The following is a 15,131-nucleotide window of genomic DNA, read 5'->3' on the forward strand; positions in this document are numbered from 1 at the left end:
CTCTAGTTCGGGACTTATCACGGTGCACTGGAAGGAAGCTTCACATGCCTCCCTATAGGTGATTTAGTCCACTATACATTTTAGTCTACATTGCACTGTAGAGAACATACTGTTGAGCTTATAAAATTATTTTATACATAATGGCTTGAATTAAGTTTAAAATGCAAAAGTCAAGTATCATGATTCAATTGTGCTCTAAAAAAGAAACGTTCATTTTGAATACATATCAAAGAACTTACTGTTCATTTTATACGTCGGGCCTTTCTGATTGTGTGGTAATAAAACTTCTCAAATGCACTTATGATGTTAGGCTGTGTAAGGTGTTAACTTTGATTAAAAATCGCCTGTTCCTTCTTTCATCAGATTTTTTGATTATCGATATTTTAGATTTTTGCTGTCTAAAAACACTGCCAGATACATAGAATATGTTTGTGAAATTTCATAAAAATCGGTCCAGCTGTTGAACTCGCACAAACAAAATTCCTTTTATATAATAGTAGATATATGCAGTGGGACCTCTAGATATAATTGGCTTTGGCTTGCTTTTCGTATCTTGAAATTTTTGTATCCTAAAAAGCATTTTACATGCAAATCGTTTAATCTGTTCCATGCCCTATGAAAACGCCCATCTAAATTTTATAAGGCTAAAACAACTATGAAATAAGAGCCGAATAGTACCCTAACCCAACTTGACCGTTAACAACTTCACTTGCTGTTTATTTTTTTTTTTTACTTTGATATCGAAGTATAAAATTTTGTTTAAAAAAAAAAAAAAAAAAAAGAGATGTGACAATTTTTTAATCATTATTTGTAAAGACCCGACCTCAATCAAATCTATGGGCACGCAGGCGCGTGCACAGAAAAATAAAAGAATTCAAAATAAAATTGATTTACTTTCTTGCAGCTAATTTGCGATTTCTAAAAAAATAAACTCCCCTACTCCTTATAAAAATTTTAGAGCGTGTACGATAAAAATTAAAACAGAAAATCCTCCTTCAATCTATATTCTTTAAATGTGTTAAAAATTGTAATGCATGCATTAATTTTTAAAATAATTTTAATTTATTGGGGGTGGGGCAAGTAGAAAAATAAATTAAGTCAAAGAAAAAATGTTTTCTATTCTAGATGGAAATCGAACACAAATATTTCTAGGAAATTACTAAAAAAGTTAATTGAATAAAAGCTTGATTTTTAAAGATTTCCGAAAAATTAGGTATGTTTCGTATGCAGGGACAAAATTTTCACGTCTCATTTTGTTAGCTGAAAGCTTTGTAATCAGTCTTTTTCTATCTAGAGGTTCCACTATAAATATATTTGGAAATTCTGAATTAAATTATGTAGAATTACAACAAAATCTGTTTGACAAGAGAGTACAAATAACTATTTGTACTCTTTTGTCAAACAAAAAATTTAGTTGCAATTCTACATAATTTGACTCAGAATTTCCATTTATATTATCGCTCTATCTTGCATATTGAGCTTTCTTTATTTGCTTAGGATTGTCTTATAAATATTGATACTAATATTTATTTGGATTTTGTTTACAGTATTATAATTTGTAATCGTACAGTATTTCATTTAATTTCTAAAACTCATGTCTGTCTCCATATTTTCAAACTCTATCTCTTCCAAAAGTCACAGGTCAATGCTAGGGGCCTTAAATGATTGGATTTTTTATGGACTGTTCTTTTGAGTCTTTAGCAAGGTAAAATACCAGGTTGAGAAACTGACGTGGTCTATCCTTCTCTCGATGGTAGATGGGACTCTCTTAAGCCGTGGTAGACACCCCATCTAGTGATGACGTCACGATAAAAAATATCTTTGATAACCCTGGTGAAGTCTTGCATATTTAGCTACTGACAAGATTTGAATTACACTATAAACTCGTGTAGTGAGTTCAATCTCGGTTACAGCCACACTGGATGGATGAGCTGGTTAAAACGGTTTTTAAGGGGTCAAAATTGAAAAAATCGTTTTACATTTTGTACATTTATCTTTATTTTTAATCAATTCATATGCGTGTCACGTTGTTACAGTTGTAACGTCACCAGCTTTGAATGCGACAGTTTTGTTTTTGGTTTTGCTTCTAGCTGATGGCACACAAATACTTTTTTTTTTTTTTCCAATTTTGAAATCATGACTCTATAATAATATATACGAAATCTGGACAAATAAAAATATATTTAGTCGTATTTTACGACTGGGCAAAGCCCCCCCCCCCCGTGTGTGTGTGTGTGTGTGTATATATATATATATAATATATATATATATATATATATATATATATATATATATATAAAGCCGTGGTGAAGGCAACCTTCCTAAGAGAAGCAAATCTCTAATTTAAAAAACCATAAAGCGGAAGACCAGTACCCGCATTAAGCGGGTCTGCAGTTCAACTTGTTGTCGGCTATCTTGCTCTTGCTTGTTGCTGGATCTCAACATTTTGAACAGAGAGAGAGACTTAGCTGTCGTACAAAGCTAAGACTCTGTAACATCATATTTGTATAGATAGCACTCATCTGACAAGACGTTGCAATCATCATATATATAAGCTGTTTCCTAGATGTTAATCCAATGAAACTTCATTGTTCATAAAATAGTGCTCAATATCAAGTAGATGTATTGTAGTATAAATTTCTTTACTTATACAAACATTATTGGCATTATCTGCATACTGCAATCTTTTTCGTGATCTAACTTCTTTAGGACGCAGATATTAACTAAAATAAGATTTGAGTATGCCCCCCCACACACACACACACACATATCTTTCTGATTTATTTGTAGCGGAACAAAGAGGGGAAACAGATTCAACAAATCACTCTTTAGTTCTTTCTTTTTTATCAGTTACTACTTATTCACATGTACACATATTTCAAGATTTCTTTGGGAGAGTACAAAATTTTGTTAACATAAGTTTATGGTATATTGGAGTTTGGTTATCAAAACACCAAAGATAGCTAAAGTAGACTCTCTCCTTAAGTATATTAACGCAAAAGAATTTATTTGCCCCAGTTTTATCATTGAAAAAGCAGAATGTGCCATCTACTTTTTGAAAGTAGGCTAAAGGTTTTATGGGTTCTGATAATTTTCTCATAGAAACCCACAAAAATGTTCACCATGGCCAAATCCAGGGATATCTCGTCTATTTTCATATACATTACACTGTTAAAACCAAATTCAATAGATATAGTGGCAGTCCAATGAAAATGCTTTCAGGAATGGAAGTGGGGAGGTGTTAACTGACTACGATATATAAAAACAAAATTTTTTTTTTTTTTAGAAAAACAGAAACTGGTCAGCTGACTTTTTTCTTTCTCCTTATCTCTTTTAATCATGTCTCCCCTACCTAATTGCGATATACACATATTTGATTAATTCTTGATTAATTAACCTATTCCTCTAATTTTATGACTTTTAAAATTTCTGGCATTCAATTTCCACAAGACAATATACTCACCTAGTTCAACTTACATGCTAATGAAATTATAGGATGTGTACAATAGCAAATCCACAATGTACACACTCTCTCTCATATCTATATATCTATAAAAATTGTGTGTGTGAGAGAGAGGACACTTCTCGATCTATATATTCAATGAATTTTTGATCTGCAGACTTGGAATTAACTTTTGAATCGATTTTCATCCAGCAAAAAGGGCTGCTAAAAGGATCACAATTGAAAAATTGTGTCTGGGGATTCGTCGAATTATGTTTGTCAACTGTTTCACAAATGCACATGCGTGAATGGTTCACATGATAGATTACTTATGTTAAGGATAAGTAAGTTTGAAAACACTTTTAAAAAATGTCAAACTGGTCTAATGGTTATCGTACTTGACTCGCTTTTTAGGTTTTGATCTGAGTAGGTTTTTTTTTTTTTTTACTTGCAATAAGTGAACTGTTAAGAAAAAAAAATAATACTCGCATACACATCTCATAATATTTATGCTTACTTTACAACTGGGCAACAATGTCGGGCGCCTGTGTGTGTGTGTGTGTGTGTGTGTGTGGGCGCGCGCGTCTACACTTATCTATATACACACACAACTGAACATGTACACATTTCTTCATTTTCACATTTTTTGAATGTTATTTCACTTTTGTTTTTCTGTTTTAATGTTTAAAAATAATTTATTCTTCACTCTTTCAAATTTTTTATTTCTTTGAATTTTTTTTCCCCATTTTCAGATCCATCAAAATTTACTTGACCGTGCCACGCCTCATGTGACCCTTCGTTGGTGCATTGCATTATTCTTGGGTTTCATCTACATTATCAGAGTCTATATATTACAAGTAAGTAAATGATTTTAACTGCCGGCCTTGTATACCTTTTTTTTCATTTCATGTAGTTCTTCATGATCCCCCCCCCTTTTTTTTTTTTTTAAATGTATGGAAGACCATAATTGCATAATGTTCATCTATTCAGCTCTCCTGAACATTATCTCAATCAGCAATAATAACAGCATATACGTTTATTCTGGGTGTCTTTGCCTGTTCTCTTTCACTCTGTCCTTTTTACACTTTTTTCTATATTTCTTTTGCTGGTATCTTGACATTTTTTTTCCTAATACAATTACAGATGTTTGTTTTAACATTTTAAGTCTATAATATAAGCCTCAACAAAAATATTTCTAACCTACTCGGTTAGCAGCTTACGCCATCATTGTCTCAAGATGTTGAAAGACTTTCAATTCTAATAGCTTTTTTTCTCAGGCTGCTTGTCTTTAGAAATCTGTTTTTCTCCAACTGTATTAATATGTAGAAATTTATTTTCTCACTTTCTTTCACTATCTTAAATGATTTTCTATGAAAGCTAGAAAAAAAGGCACATTTCTTTTACTTTTGTGGGACAAGATGGATATATATTTATCTAAAAATGTGCAAATGAATACACATTAGCAGGGCTCTATGGACAAATTTATCTTTAGTTGACCTTGACAACTAAATATTTTCGTTTGCTAATCAAAAATAGAAAAGTTATTAGCCATGATTTTTACAATGACATCTTTGTTCTGTGAGAAGTACATACATCATAAAGATTTTTCTGTGTTTTTTTTTTAAATTTTTTTTTTTTTTTTATCAGTGTAATTCTAAATATACAACAAATTTTATGTCGATACTTGAAGGTATACACCTAATTTCTTCAGATTTTTTTTAAACAGCCTTCCTGAAAAAAGTATATTGTTCTATTAAACTTTTATTGTTTGAATTAACTTTTCGTTTTATTAAAAAAAAAAAAAGTTGAAAATATTTTTCACTCAGTAGTGAGCTTTGGAAGATTGTCAGTGAAAGAAATACAATCGCCAAAAGATAAGCGTTTCATTATTTCTAGTTGCCACTTTGAAAAATCACTCGCAATGTAGAGCCTGATTGGTATTTATTTCACTCTATAATAAAGAGCAATGTGTATTTGTGCAGACATTGTGAATATAGTGATCAAGATGAGGCTGGTCGTTCAAATAATACAATCCTCAATCAATTGCATCTCAATAAAAATTTAAAATCTTATTTTTTATAAAAAAATCTTGCATTTTTATTCATAACTTTAACATTTTCCCCCCCTTGTTTTTCACTTTTCATCAGGGCTGGTATATCGTGACGTATGCATTAGGAATTTATCTTCTGAATTTGTTTATTGCATTCCTTACGCCTAAAATAGACCCTGCCATAGAAGACACAGGTAAGTTAAATTATTCGATTATTCTTTGTAAACCATTGAAAAAGAATTCAAATATTTTTATTTCAAAAATTTTTTTTATTAAGCCATGGTCATAAATAATGTTAGCAATGGACAGAGGTTACTTTGTTAATTAGGGAATGCATAAAACTTAGGAACATTGTGATAGGTAAGCAATACAGAACTCCGAAAATGTGATAGTGATGCATGTTCATTCACACAATTCTGAGGCAGCACGTTCAGGATATATATATATATATATATATATATATATATATATATATATATATATATATATGTGTGTGTGTGTGTTACATGGAAAAGGGCTGCCCCCTTTCCATGTAAATAAGAATATTAGATAAGTGAAAATGAGATTAGGATAAGCCTAGAATCGAACCCTGTAGATAAAGTTAAGAAATGGAATATTAGAAATCAAGTCTATTAATTCTTTTAGAAATGTGAACATTAAAAATGTCAGCTAAAAGAATGAACAATGCAAATTAAATTATATTGTTTAAAAATTGGTTAGATTAGAATTGAGGATTCTTTTGTTTGTTTGTCCAACACCTTGACATATGAAAAGCCACGTGAAATTAGTCACGTTTGAAAACACACTTCTGATGTCAAAAACAGAATATTTCTCCATATAGGATACTATGGGTTCGGATTTTAGTCAGTCAGCCAGTTGAGGTGAGAGTCAGTTGGTCAGCCAAGAGTTTACATAGTCAATTGGAAGGAGAGTCCCTTAGAGGTGAAGGGTAGAAGATTAACCATGTAGATCCAAGTTTGAATTCCTGACTTCATCAACTGGCTGATCAGATGAATAAAGAAATTGTGTTGTAACTGTTGTCTTGTGTCACATCTTTCATCACGAATGAAAAGTAATTGTGTTTATCATCTTATAATGAACATTGTGTAATCCTCTGTTAAGAACTGCATCATACATCACTCAGTCCGTATTAATGAGACCTCCAAGAATTGTCGGTCGTCATCATGATGTAATATATAAGAACGTCATTATCCTTCTATCTGTGTTAAAATGTAGCAATACACATGCCCATTAAAATGCTTTGGATAATCACAGATTTCAAGGGTTTTCTGCTAAAATAGTCATATTTTAAAAACCAAAGCACTTTAAGTCTTCAAAATACCACCATTTTGTTCAGAAATGAATATACTTTCAAATGAATTAGTAAATAATAACATACATAATATATGTTTAGAGTTTTAAGCAAATAAAGTGATAAAAATGTGAACATCATAAAACAGCATTTTCGGTAAGATTTTGTAACCCCCCCCCCCTGGGATTTCTAAACATTCATCCCGTGTTTCTGTTAAGAATTTTTTAATGAAATTTGCAAATTAGCCAAAATAGATGTCATTTTTAATAATTTTGAGTGTCCGAAATTCATTTGACCACTCGTTTTTTTTTGTTGTGTTAAAAAAGATTTCAAAATGATGAGTATTGAAAATTTTGAAAAAAAAATTTTCTTCCGACACTCATTATTAAATAAAACAATCTTTTTACTATGTTTATTAGTTAAAAAGATGATTGGACAGTGTTTTCTCTAGTGGTACGTAGCAATTTAAAAACATAATATCTGACAAAAATCGTTATGAATTTGAATCAAAACTTCTGTAGTATTAGTGATAGTAGCTGTATTAGCAGCAGCAGCAGCGATAACATGGGCGTAAACAGACGTTTGTTTTTGTTTATTTTTATTCCAAATCAATTTTCTTTTTTTTAATTGAAAATCTGGTTATAAAAAAAATTCTTACATGTTAGAGCTATTTTGTTATCGACCATGAAAATATTTTAACAAGCGAAAATGTGAAATATGTTTTGGTTCACGTGTACGATTACGAACGGTAACACCCTTCTAATTTTCGTCTCTTAAAAAATGTTTTCAGTGAATTATCGAATGGAAACTAATGTACTCGATTATGAAAAAAATAAAAAAAATATTTAAATATTTGTAGGAGGTGTTCAGTTAAAAAATAACAACGGTAGGAAAAGACATGAAATGTAATTAAAAATCAAAATAACATTAATTCAAAATTTTTAACAATTTGTCAGCTTTAGCAAAAACTTGTTTCTTTTTTTTATATTTAAATAGAATTTAAATACTTGATATTTTTCCAAGCATCATGTTTTCTGTTAGAGGGACGTCACTTTTTTAAATAACATTTATTTTTGTCTGTTTGTCATGATTCTTGTAAAGTTTCACAATAGGTATCAAACACCCTCTTAAAACAAAATGCTTAATTCTATGTCTAATCCTAGGTAAGAGTGGCAAACCTCCTAAAACCTTTAGCCTTAATAATAACGCTAAGTACAAGTGGCAGAGCTCCCCACAAACAAACTTCCCCTGTGAGCTCATATAAACGTCAAAAAAAAAAAAAAAAAGCATAAAAACTTTTGAAGAAAAGTGCACATGATTAATCTCCCCACCCCCACAAAAATAAATTGATCAACTGTCCTAAAATGCTAGGATCGTCTTGAAATGGTGAATTATTTTACATTTATGTGAAACCAACCCCCACTCTAAATTCTAAAATTGTTTTTGTTTTGTTTCTATCAAGTCTTCAGGATGTACCAAAGAAATGTTGTAATATATTAATTTTTAACTAATCCTAGATTTCGATTTCAGTTTTTGGCACATAAAATGCATTACAACATCACAGCATATTTATGTGAATTTACTGCAGATTATTTGGAAACCATTCATTTCTGGAGATTTTCAGTAGCATATTGAGATTCCTTGCACAAAAATACACTTATATGGCAAACGTCATTGCTTAGTCTTGTTTTAACAAAGATATAGCATTTTTACTGAAAAAGTAGTGCAAAAAATGTGACAAAACGCATATGGTCTTAAAGAGGGAAAATATCCAAACACGCAGGGCATAAAAATAGTCGTAACTTCCTTGATTTTAATTGGATTTTAAAATTTTAAAAAGATTTTCTTAGCTTACCAATATTGAAATATTTTAAGCCATTTAAATTTTTTCATGTGTATTGCTATTATAAGAACTGTTAATACAGTCCCCAAGAATCTCTGAACTGTATGTCTCCCTCATCATCACTATTGTTATGTCTGTATTACATGAGTCCCGTTATATATGTGCCCCAATATGAACTCTGCGTCATCTCCAATATGTGCCCCTACATATATATAAATTTATCAAAGTTCAGTATCTAAAAATTCATGAAATTCTTTGATTTTTACTAATTTTATTCACATTTTATATATATATATATATATATATATATACCTATATCTCTAAAAAAAAATTTATGTACTCTGCAAAAGATTTAGCTAATTTGCAAATTCTTTTAAACATTCATTTCAATTTCCTATTAGTTTTTTCGGTTTTCTTATGAGATAATCATCTTTAGTTAACCATGTGTAATTATATTCATGCAGATATTCTACATGATTTATACTTGTGTAATATTTGCGTAAAAAAGGTTATAGTAAACAAACTTTTTATATATTTGTGTGTGTGTGTATATATATTAAAAAAATTGGCCTATCAAACTCCTCAAGTTTTGGTCTACAGACATGAAACTTCATATATAGGGTATTCCAACCCATGTGAAACATTTGGGTTTTAGTCGGTGAAAATCTGTGCAAAAATAAAAATAAAAAAATGGAATTTGGCAGATGATGGTCGAACGAGGGCATTATGAATATGCATGCATAATGTAATAGCTACTGGTTCATGTTTTAATTTTTAGCCTTGTAGCAAACATGTCTTCATAGGTCAGGCATAAACGGCAAAATAAATTGTAATCTAAAAGTTTTGGTTTCTCTTCTTTAAAATGGAAACCTTGTTAAACTTTTCAATCTTACATTTTTTTTTTTTTTTTTGTCTTTGAGAAATGATACATTATGGTCTATTGATTTTTGGTGAATTGTTTCTTAATTCTTTACTTTTTTTTCTATTCAGAAGATGGACCATCATTACCAACAAAAGCAAATGAAGAATTCCGACCTTTTATGCGAAGATTACCAGAATTTAAATTTTGGTAAATATTAAAAAAAAAAATTTTCAGTAAGGTTTTAGTTACATAAGTCTTGTCACTGGGTATGCCATTGTGGCAATGTGTATTTCTATTTGGTGACAGGTGGTCAAGATAAAGTTGATTGTTTGAACCAAAAAACTTGGTATTTAACCTTGAAGAATATACAGCCATTAAAAAAATTTTTTTTACAGATGTCTTTGACAATCCAAAGTGACGTTCTCTAATACCATTGGGAAATGTATAAATCCATATACTCTCATGCACTGTCGAAATGGTACAATAGAACTAAATATTCAAGCTTCGGTAGTGCAACTCATCAAGGAAAAGGAAAACTGAAACAAATCCCAACACTGCTTTCAGTTATAAATTTCTATTTTACTGCTAGATGTATGCAATGCTACTCAATGAGAAGGGTTTGTGTTAATCTTGTAATATGAACTCTTCATACAACCACCATTTCAGAACATAGCCATTGTCTCTAATGACTTACAATAATTTTTTTTAAGCTTATGAAAGTTTGGTTAGTTTCAAGTTTTACCTTTTGTGTGTGTGTGAATTGAGCCTTTTATTGCAATTATAAAGAAGTCTGATTTTAAAGGATTTTAGAATGATTCGAGCCTGCTCTCAGCCTGCCATGCCAGCAGACTCCTTGATGTTTGTGATATCTTTACAAGTTTTTAAAATTTTGCGATTCAGATAATTTAGAATAGCATGGCAAAGAAAATGTTCATGTTTCAAAGTGTTTAAAATTGAACATTAGTAATTTTTTTTTAACGTTATCATTTTCTTTTTGATCATTTATTCTAAAATTTATTGGATAGTTTTAATCTCTTCATTTTATGGTTGAGCCTTTCGGCTTGTGTGGTAATAACACTTCTCAAATGCACTTGTGATGTTAGGCTGTGTAAGGTGTTAACTTTGGTCAAAATCGCCTGCTCCTTTCATCGGATTTTGATTGTCGATGCTTATCAAAGACATTACGATACAAACCCAATCAAAGAACACTGTCAGGCACATAAAGTATGTGTGTGTGCAATTTCATAAAAATCGGTCCAATCATTTTCGAGTCCATAGAGAACAAACTTGCACACAGTTTCTTTTATATAATAGTAGCAATAGATTGATTAAACAAAAACTAGTTCTGCATTGTATTGACTTCATAAACTTAAAATTTACACATTGCTTACATTGAGTAAGTTTTTTTTTATAAATATGCATAATAGTTAATTCAGGAATTCATAAAAAAAAAATGTAAAGAATGTACGGCAAAAGCACGAGAATTACATTCCTTAACTCTAGTTTTTAACACAAAGTTTTGTTCAGAATTTTATTTCAATGAAAATTTTCTTTATCGACACAAAAAAACCTGAATGGTGTCCCATATGGGTGTGTAACTTTAATTTCATGCTGGAAAGTTTAAAAAAAAACAAAAAAAACTTTACACTAATTTTAAGTTCAAGTGCCACCCCCCCCCCCCCTTCCTGGAAGAAGCATTAAACTATACGTAATCAACCCATATTTAGTTAAGTGAGCATCTCGATGACCATTGCTATTTTTAGTGTTGGTAAGACAACTTTTAAACAAACAAAACTTGGTTTCTACACGTTAAAAGCATACAGTTCTATAGAGAAGTTAATTCTATTGCTTTTGCTATAAATTATTCATTATTTTTAATTTGTTTTTGAGTTCTCTACCATTTAACTATACTGTACTTTATCTAAATTGTTTTTCAAAAATGTCCACTTTCTTTTTATGACATTTTACATTGAAAAATTGTCAAGCAGACGTTTTATAATCTCACTTGATTCTCACTTACCTTTTTGCGCTTGCTGTGTGAAAAATTGAATGAATCAAACAAGTTTTCAACATTTCGTCACTTCAGGTACTCTGCCTCCAAGTCTATTTGTATTGGCTTATTCTGTACCCTGTTTGATGCTCTGAACATCCCAGTGTTTTGGCCGATCCTCGTCATGTATTTCATCATACTGTTTACAATCACAATGAAGAGACAGATCAAGGTAGGTAACTCTGTTTGACTTGCACGACCCATATTTAATATGGATTTTTGTGGTTCTGATTTTTTTTAGATTTCGACTATTCTCATCACGAATGTTATTTTCACATGTTAGCTGATGTAACCTCTGACCTTCAAGTGTATCTTGTTGAACTCTGGAATCTGTATGGAATTTCAGTTGGAACCTTTATTTAATCCATTGGCATAGCATGTTCAGTCAGTTGTAATCAAGTAGAAATCTTTAGTAATTTGCAGTTGTATAAGTATCTCTAGCAGTGAGAATTGATCCTTCAACTTCCAGAAGAATGTCACTAAATTTTACTTAATCCTTTTTTACGTTATGGATTCTTGACTGAATGAAAGTGTGCTATATCCCCATGGATTAAATAAAGGGTTCCTTTAGAAATTCTAGTTAGATTTGAGTTCAACAGAAAGATTCAAGCGTTCAAACCAGACACACACTCAAACAATTCGCCTCCTCCCTTGAGACTTGCATTTACAAATATCCGAGGACTTAGAACTAAGATGTAGAATCATTTCTCCTAGCAAACTCCCCAGATATCTTAGCACTAAGTGAAACTAACTTGCACTGCTCCATCCCATCTAACATCTTTAACATGTCTGGTTATCTTCCACTTTGTCGTAAGGACTCTGACAGGCACATGCACAGATTTGAAGTCTATATTCGTAACACCCTCCCCATGTCTAGGGAATCTAAACTAGAATCAGCTGACCAGGCCTTCATGTGCTTTAAACTAACTTTACAACATAGCGTTAGCTACCTGTATTTTCTTTATCGCTTTCCCTCCACCTTGGACTGTACCATAATCAATTATGTCTCTGACATAGATGTAGCACTATCCCTTGACAACTAGCACCCAAATATATGTATTTGGAGACTTTAACACCCACCACAGAAATTGGCTTGGCTTCTCTAACTACATTGACACAGCTGGTAGCGTCATCCTTAACTTTGCTATATCCCGTTCCCTGACACAGACGGTAACATTCCTGACCCGTCTCCCAGATCGCCAGGACCAGCAACCCTCACTTTTGGATCTATTTCTGACAACTGTTCATTGCCCACTAAGGAATGCTGATCACACTGATAATGATAAACATTACTCTAAATTCCCGATCCCAAGTTGAAGAGCCGTTGCTCAAAACAAGGTACTACAATAAGGCTGACTGGGATGCCATTAAAGCTCACATCAGAGACACCCCATGGGGAAATATCTTTTCTGTTCCAGCAGAACAGTGCGCAAATGAGACTAGTGAATGGTTCAAAGCAGCAATTGAAGCCCATGTTCCTACACGGAAGTTCCTCAGTAAGCCCCATTCTCCCTAGTAGTTTACTTCTACATGCGCAGCTGCCATTGCTCAGAGGCAACATGCATACCGTAGATTTATCCGGCATAAGTCCTGTACAAACAGACAAAAGCATATAGGAGCTAGAAATAATTGCAAGAAAAAAGTAGCAACAGCTAAGAGTAAATATACTGAAACCACCAAGAAACGCATTGAAGCGCAAAAATTAGGAACTCGTAATTTCTGGAAAATCTACAATAGTGTAGTAAATAATGGGCAATTGACAATACTCCCACTATCAAACAATCATGAGGTTGTTTGCACAGCAACTGAGAAAGCTAACAGGCTTGTCTGTCAGTTTGCCTCAAACTCTACCTTGGACCCAGCAAGCCATTCCCTCCCTAATTTTCCTCTGTGGACAGAAATCATGCCTTCCCAAGTATGATATTATAAAGCCTAGACACCTCAAAAGCATGTGGACCTGAACTCATCCCAGCTGTGCTATTAAAAAAAAAATCCTCTGCTGAGGTCGCTCCTGTTCTCTCTAAACTCTTTAACAAATGCCTTAACGAATCTTGCTTTCCTGGCTGCTGGAAAACTGCTTCTGTGGTACCAGTTTACAGAAACTCTGAAAGAACTGACCCATTAAATTATCGCCCAATTAGGCTCCTCCCTCTTTTCGCCAAAATATTTGAGTCCTTAATTAATCAAGCTCTAGTCCAACACCTCACAGCTGCTAAACTTCTGTCAGACCACCAATATGGATTTAGGCAAGCTCGTTCTACTGCAGATATTCTCATTGTAATCTCTGAACGTTTATACCAAGCACTGGACAAAGCAGGGGAGGGGAGAGCAGTAGCCCTTGATATATCTAAGGCTTTTGACAGGGTATGGCACGATGGTCTTCTGATGAAAATAAAATCCTATGGTATTACTGGACGAATGCTTAGCATAATTAGATCCTTAAATGAGAAGAATCCAGGTTGTCCGCAATGGGCATATGTCCAAAAAATTTGATACAAATGCGGGTGTGCCACAGTGATCGATTCTTGGATCTTTGTTCTTTCTGATATTCATAAATGACGTACCTGATAAAATTGTCTCTGAAATGGATATATTTGCCGATGACACCACGTTCCATAGCAGGCACGAGGGGAAAACTAACGAGCACATATCTAAGGTAATAGCCAAAACCATAGAGGAAGACCTTCAGTCTGAAGTGGAATAGTCAAAAATGGATGGTAACGTTCAACGCTGCCAAGACAAAGCTAGTTTCTTTTAATAATTACATGAAACCTTACCAACCACCAATAGCTATGGCTGGAGATACTTTACCTGAGAGCACTTCGTTCAAGCTTCTTAGCTTAACATTCACAGGAAACGTGAGTTGGAATAAATACATCGGAATTATTGCTAAGGATGCTGCAAAGAAAGTGGGCTCTCTCTATCGTGCTAGAAAGTTACTTATGCCTGAAAGTATCCTGTACCTTTACAAAGCCACCATTCGCCCGTGTATAGAGTATTGCTGTCACATTTGGGCTGGTGCATCTGCTACTAGTTTCTCACTCCTGGACAAGGTTCAAAAGAGAGTTGCCAATCTAATAGGTCCTCATCTGTCATCTAAACTTCAGCCCCTGTCACACCGACGAAATGTTGCATCCCTCTGCCTGATTTACAAGTATTTTAATGGTGGATGCTCTGACGAACTACAAGCCCATATACCTCCTCGACGAAAATACCCCTGACAAACCCGACAAGCAGCGAAGTCCCACCCCTATACAGTTGAGATCCCTAGATGTAAGAAAGCCTTTTACTCTAATAGCTTCTTCCCCAGAACGGCAGGACTTTGGAATTCTCTTCTGATTTCCTGCTTCCCTAACTATACTGACATGCAGAAGATCAAGTGTAATGTAAACAGACATCTTGCTGCTCAACTCCCTACATAGTACCCCTGAAACTTAGGTCCCTGATAGTAGCCCCCTACATCAGTGTCAACATGCCTTGTTTGGGGTGAAAATGTAATTAAAAAAAAAAAAAAAGTTGTAGGCTGCATCAAGATCAGAACAGTAGTTCGAATAATTGATTTTATCAATAAA

At 32.9% G+C, this 15,131-nt stretch overlaps 1 protein-coding gene across 1 annotated transcript in view; it reads left to right on the forward strand.

The window, feature by feature from the left end:
• Positions 1–15,131, forward strand: part of LOC145297726 (protein RER1-like) — a 146,089-nt gene that overhangs the window by 59,232 nt on the left and 71,726 nt on the right. The window contains exons 4-7 of the mRNA XM_080143942.1: positions 4,195–4,299; positions 5,590–5,686; positions 9,638–9,716; positions 11,596–11,731. Coding sequence (XP_080000068.1) covers positions 4,195–4,299; positions 5,590–5,686; positions 9,638–9,716; positions 11,596–11,731 — 417 coding nt within the window. The remainder of the gene's footprint in view (positions 1–4,194; positions 4,300–5,589; positions 5,687–9,637; positions 9,717–11,595; positions 11,732–15,131) is intronic.

This window comes from Euprymna scolopes, chromosome 18, assembly GCF_053919585.1.
Source record: "Euprymna scolopes isolate OS-2025 chromosome 18, ASM5391958v1, whole genome shotgun sequence".
Classification (NCBI taxonomy): Eukaryota; Metazoa; Mollusca; class Cephalopoda; order Sepiida; family Sepiolidae; genus Euprymna; species Euprymna scolopes.